Genomic DNA, 6405 nt, shown 5'->3' on the forward strand with positions numbered 1-6405 from the left:
TAGAGGTCTTTTAATATCTCATGAGCCGCGAAATGCGCGAAAGGCGTGGCGTATCCCCATAATTCTTCTAATAAGCACGTTGTGAAAACATTGACTCAGAACTAGACCATGTGCATCATTACAAGTAGACATGAACTAAGGCGCTCGGGCATCAATAAAGTCAACTGGCGAACGTTCGTTATATATATATATATATATATTTATACCTACCTTAATAAAAAACAAATATACCTACGCTCTATTTGTTTTTTTATAATTGAGAAGATTTTATGCAGTTGCATCAATAAATATGCCCCATTACGCCATTCCCAGTTAGGTCGTGTTGATACGCCCAAATAGGCTATCTAAGCGGAATTTTTGCAATGAATATCAGAACGATGAGTTTCGCCAGGCTATTAAAGCGAGTTCGTATTCGTATTTGTAAGCAAACTGCGGCGCACGGGAGAAAATAAATAAAAATAGTGGAAATAACTGTGACACGTGCCCGCATCTACTACGCAGAAATTGCATTTTGATAAGGTGTACAGGTGGTTCGAAGCTACTTCAGCTTTATCTTTCTATTTAGAGGGAGCCTCATAGCATATTAATTTCAAACTCACTAGTCACGACGTGCCTTTTTTTATTTTTGCCTATCGTAATTAACTATATCCTGCATAGCAACATGACAATATGTTCTCTTTCTAATTGTAGTGGATGCCAGTAGTAAATTATCGCCGTGGAATAGACAGTGGCGTAAAAGGTTATGATGTATTGCATGCATGGAGCGGACTGCTCCCTGGTGACTGCTTAATTGCGATTTGCTGCCTCCAGCTAGTTATTTTAATGCGAAGTGAAAATATTTGTCGCTAATCATTAATGAATTAATTAACTAAACACGTGCCAAACTGACTTTATAGCCGTTTTCGAAAAAGTACCTTGGGAGAAATAACATTTACTACAGTAAATTAAATCGTTTATTTGTATTCGAATATTTAAAAATTCCATTGAATAAAGCACCTACATTAATGAAGATATCAAATATTTAACTCTAAAAACTAATTGAAACAGCTAAAATCAATCAAAATATTTACTAAACACAACTAATTATAGTAATTAGTATTTTTCAGATGTAAATATACAGCTGATTCACAAATGATGACCAAAAGTGAAACCTAGTATTCTTTGGTGAATTTTAAGAGGAGTATTTCCCTTAAAATTTTTATCTAGGACGCTTCGTTAAACAGATACAGGGTGTTGAACTTCCAAAAATATTTTTAATTTTTTTAAATTATTTAAAAACTAGTACTTAAGTAAAATAATTTGAAATTGGGCACATGTGTTTATGTAAACATTGTCCAGAATCTGAGGGCTTTTCCTAAAATTTCCATCCTCCAGTGGCGGAGATACAGGGTATCGGTGGCATATTTTTGTAAATAAGACAGTACGCCGCTGCTTTACGGTAACAACCATTATATTTTGGGATTCGTTTTTCAATTTTCTCCAAATTACTACTCCCTTATGTTTTTCGAAAAAAGCCTGATTTTCGAGTAAAACTTAAAAACCGAACTGAGAACACATTTCAGTATTCGAATATAATGCTTTTTAAAATTACATAGTGGGCTGCGATAGCAACTTTCACATTCTGGGCAGTTAGAAGAAAAAATAAATAATGCTTTTCATAAGGTTCAAGCAACAATAAATTTCGAACAAATTACATTTTCGTTATTAAAAAGATGTCGGGCCTGTGTTCGTGGAAATTGAGGTATTTTTGAGCATTTACTCAAATAAAATCATTAAAATGATGGCTAATGTTACTAATTTCTTTATTCGAATAAATAACCGAATGATTAGTGCTTGTCATGTCATTTAAGTAAAAGTGTTTTCAGTAGATTTTTTAAGTTTGATTCGAAAATCAGGCTTTTCGAAAAACATAAGGGGGTAGTAATTTGTAGAGAATTAAAAAAAATTAAAATATTTTTTGAAGTTTAATTTTTTTAACGAAGCGACGCTAGATAAAAATTTTATAGGAAAGACCCCTTAAAATTCACAAAAGAATACAAAGTTTCATTTTTGGTCACTATTTATTAATCACCCTGTATATTTTCTAAAACATAATATACGTCTGTACATACATTTTAGTAAAAAATAAATATCTAAATACTTACACATACAAAGAGGAAGCTAGTAAAGAAAGTTAACGAATTACACTGAGGGTTGTTGAAAATTAAAATGGTCATATTTTGATAATAAAATGTGGGACCCACACCTTTTTATTAATAGATGATTTCAGGAGAACATTAAAAATTAAATTACACATATATTTGCAAATTTTTTTTTTTTTTTTTCGTAGTCATCTGATGAATACAAACTTTGTTCTCAAAATTTTTATTTTTTTTAGTAACAGTAGTATGAACTTTGAGAAATAGAATAGCATTAAATTGAAATTCTGCAAATTATGAATAATTTGTCATATAATTCATCTAACTTATCCTCAAATAAGAAACACGTTGATTCAAATTTAGAGTGCTACCCAGTTTGAATTGAATGTTCTGCCTATTATATCTATATCTTCCATCAACAAACCTATAGAGACGTCTTCAAGCTATAGTAGTCAGAGAACGCTTCAGAACCTCCTTACTCATATTATTATTGATTCAGGCATTCAGTCTGAGTAAAAGGATTTAAAAAGGTTGACCAAATCATTACTCTAGATTAAAATTAGATACTCTCTAACTAACGACAGTGCTCATTTATATTGTAGACTTTCTTGGACTATTATCTGAATACTAAGTTGATGCACTCACATCTTATTAGCAACACCGACAGCAAGTAAAACTAAGAAATCGGTAAAGTACTGCTGGATGTTAGGAAAATATATAGAATCTAACAGTTTGGTATAACAAATGTTCAGTCGTTACCACTGGGCGGAAGGATGGTTCGATCGGAGTGATATTGGTGTCGTTATATAGGTTGGCTCTGCATTGAATAGAGGTGATCCGGGCATGGGGAGGAAAATGGCGAACCTTTACATTCTGGCTATTTTGATAAGACTCTGTCGATATTTATGTACGTTATAAGTAAACTTTGCACAAAAACTAAGTTTTTCAAGGCTTAGCGTTTTCGGTATTTTCCAGAGTTGTTTTATTCTGATAGTAGAAATATATTCAGGGTGGTATCTTTTATCGTTTTATCCTTTTTGAGTTACAAGGCGATTTTTAATCTTCATCAAAATTGAGAACACCTCTCTTTTTACAGTAAATGTAAAATTGAAATACATGCCATGATAAAAATAATTTTGAGTTTATTTTACTACGTTATAAGCATATCCGTTAGGGTGAAGCAATACAACATTTGTGTTAATTCCTAGGAACTGGGTAAAACGGGCCCAACTCTGTTTATACGTCGATGGACAAAATTTTGAACAGTTGTAACATTAGGGCCAAATTATTTTATTAATTAAAACTACAAATTAATTTTATTAATTAATAATGACAATAGCGACAAAAGCAGTTGAATTTGCTGATATAAAGTAGGTGTTATAAAATTGTATTTATTTCTTTCCTTCGGAAAGAAATTCTTTCAATTTTTTGTTTGTTCATTTTTTACTGCACTTTCTCGCCGTGCCGGTCGCCGACTTCATGCTTTGCCTTGCGTCAGGTTTTACAGTGGACCAGTTTCCAGTGCCGTGCAGAAATGTATTTTTAAATCATTTTCAAACTGACCATGTTGATTTTTTTTACAAAATTGTATTTGTAAGAGTTCCCTCTACATTCAAATTTTTTTTTTTTGATAAGTTTTGAATCACCTAGTATATTCATTATTTATACTCTTTCATTTTCAAAAACGCCCTGTATACACAAACAGTGTACATATACATATACAACTATACACTTTGAGTAATTTGATTGTTTGGAAAATGTTTAATATCTTAAATTCCTAACATTTTACTACCTATTCAATATATTACTGATCACTGTTTAGTGTTATATTGTGGCTGGATTCTATTAAATGTCTATAGAGGTTTATTATTCTCTCGAGAATAATGTATATCATCCGGAGCACTGCAGGAGAGGAGCAATAATTCAACCGAAGTTCTAATATCTATAATAATTTGTAGAGGAATGGCAAGAGCCCCAGGCGGGGCGAGGCACATCTGCCCACAATTTGCTTCTGTGGCAATTGCTCAGGAATTGCACTGATCGGACTAAAAACTGGTGCACCTTTATGTACAATGCTAGATATGTCTTTACTTAAGCGAGAAGTAACAGATGGCTTAAGCGTCTTAGCAAATATAAAAGCAGTACCCAGGATATTACAATAATTTACTTAATATAAAGTAATACTCTTTAATTGCGTACTAGGTACATGCTTTTCTGACATTGAACGTTTTTTTTATTTAACCTGCAATTTTTCCGTACTGCATATTATTACTATTGTTAAATCACAGACTAAATTAAAAAAATATGCAGGGTGATTCAGTCATAATGTCATTAATTTTAAGGGAAGTTAGGGAAAAAATGAGTAGAATATGAATACGCGATTAAATCGATTTTAAAATGCGTATTTACGCTGAAAAAAATTTTTCCAAATCATTATTAAACCTCTTTTCAGACCACTCCTGACCGCTGACCCACAAAGGTTTATCGAGAGTGAATCTTGACCTACCGTATTATTCGGTCACTAACCTAGTTTTTACTACGTTTTTAATGCGTAGTGAACGACAAGGAATAAACAGATTTTTTTGCCTAAGATATTTTTTGTATTTTAAATACATATTAACAAGTATTATTTATTTGTTAATAAAAACAAATGTAAGGATTAAATGTAATTGTTTTCTAATGTTAGATTATTACAATTTACTATTTCTAATATTATTAATGTTTTCAGTATGTTTTATAATTGAATATGAATTTTTAGTATTATGTTCAACTAATTATTCAGTTTATAGTACGTATATCAAGTTACTTATTGGTATTCATGGTACCTACCTATTTAAAAGGCCGGTGCGGCTAAAACAACACTTATCCGCCCATAGCACTTTATTTGTTTTTTATTCTTTAATAGGCCTTCTCAATAAATGGTTAAAATTAATGACACAATGACTGAACCACCCTATATAATAATCAAATATCATTTTAAGTAAATACACTTTCTAATGAAAAAATGCGAAAATTCTATGAATTTTTTATGTAAAACAAATATGTAGGTATGTACAAAATAAACCTATATATAAACATAGCTAAAAAAATATATGTTTTTGCACGCAGCAGGCATTTTCTAAATAATTTCTTTCTAAATTCTAGAAACCAAAGGGGCCTTCTTAGAACATTTGGAAAAACTCATCTGGAAGCATGTCAAGCCAGATTGTCGGTGTTTTGGGTTTAGAACTAAAAAAATGAAGCTGCTCCAATGTTAGCTGGTGTATCAACAACATTAACATCTTGAGTCAAGAGCTGTTTTCTTTTACTCATGATTTCTGAATCATAACGCGTTACGATCCGAAATCTAGCAATCTGATTGGTTTCCATCGGATCGTAACACATTATGATTCCGAAATCATGAGTAAAAGAGAAGGGCTAAATTTAGTAATGAACATTTGCAATTCGGTAGATCAATCCTACATTTCTAGAGGTACAGAACCAGCTTCAGCAGGAAAACGTGCTACCACGTGTATCATCTTGGAAAAACTGCCCTTCTTGAGGTATTGTAGACAGTATTCATATTGTCTTTTCTTTAAATGCGGCCTATATTATAAGTACAGATATTCATTAAAAATCAAATTTATATTTCGTGCTACTTCACAGCGCTATTTGTGACGAAACATGAGAGTAAAAGACTTAACTGTTCAACCGTTATCAGTTACCTGTAACGCATGAGTATTGTTATTTATAAATTTGTAATGCGGTTTTAAATAAATGAAATAATCCAAAACTAGAATTTTGATATTCTATGAGCTACATCCGTTGTACATATGATACAGGTCCTTGCTATATATTCGTTCTTTTCCTTGATCTTATTGACGGCTTATCCAATTAATTTTCCAGAAGGCTGATCCTCATCTAGTTATTCTGGCTCGCAGATGGTGCGTACTCGATGAATTATGTTGTTCTGGGATAGTGATGAGATCCGAATGGGACAACTTCTGTAAACACGGTGTCTTAGGATGCCTTAAGAAGTACATCTCGTATATAGGTACGAAAAAGTACGAAAGTACGAAAGTGTATGATTTTTTTCTATATTCATAATGAAGCTGTTGTCTAAATGTATTCCATGAATAGATTCTTCTATGTTGTTACATCAGTGAAGCTAAATGAAAAATGTATCACAAATCTGATTCAACACTTTGGCTTTAAAGTTCTATCCTCTCGAAGCTTCCGTCCATCTTTGCGGAAACTGGGGGCAAACGTCAGCCTATGGCTGTCCTCC

At 32.2% G+C, this 6405-nt stretch overlaps 1 protein-coding gene across 1 annotated transcript in view; it reads left to right on the forward strand.

Moving 5' to 3' along the window:
* The window catches only part of LOC111691409, a 103601-nt gene extending 99301 nt beyond the window's left edge, over positions 1 to 4300 (forward strand). Inside the window, exon 5 of the mRNA XM_023454184.1 lies at positions 4097 to 4300. Coding sequence (XP_023309952.1) covers positions 4097 to 4300 — 204 coding nt within the window. The remainder of the gene's footprint in view (positions 1 to 4096) is intronic.
* Positions 4301 to 6405: the final 2105 nt, after the last annotated feature.

Source organism: Anoplophora glabripennis, unplaced genomic scaffold, assembly GCF_000390285.2.
Source record: "Anoplophora glabripennis isolate ALB-LARVAE unplaced genomic scaffold, Agla_2.0 scaffold213, whole genome shotgun sequence".
NCBI classification, from domain to species: domain Eukaryota; kingdom Metazoa; phylum Arthropoda; class Insecta; order Coleoptera; family Cerambycidae; genus Anoplophora; species Anoplophora glabripennis.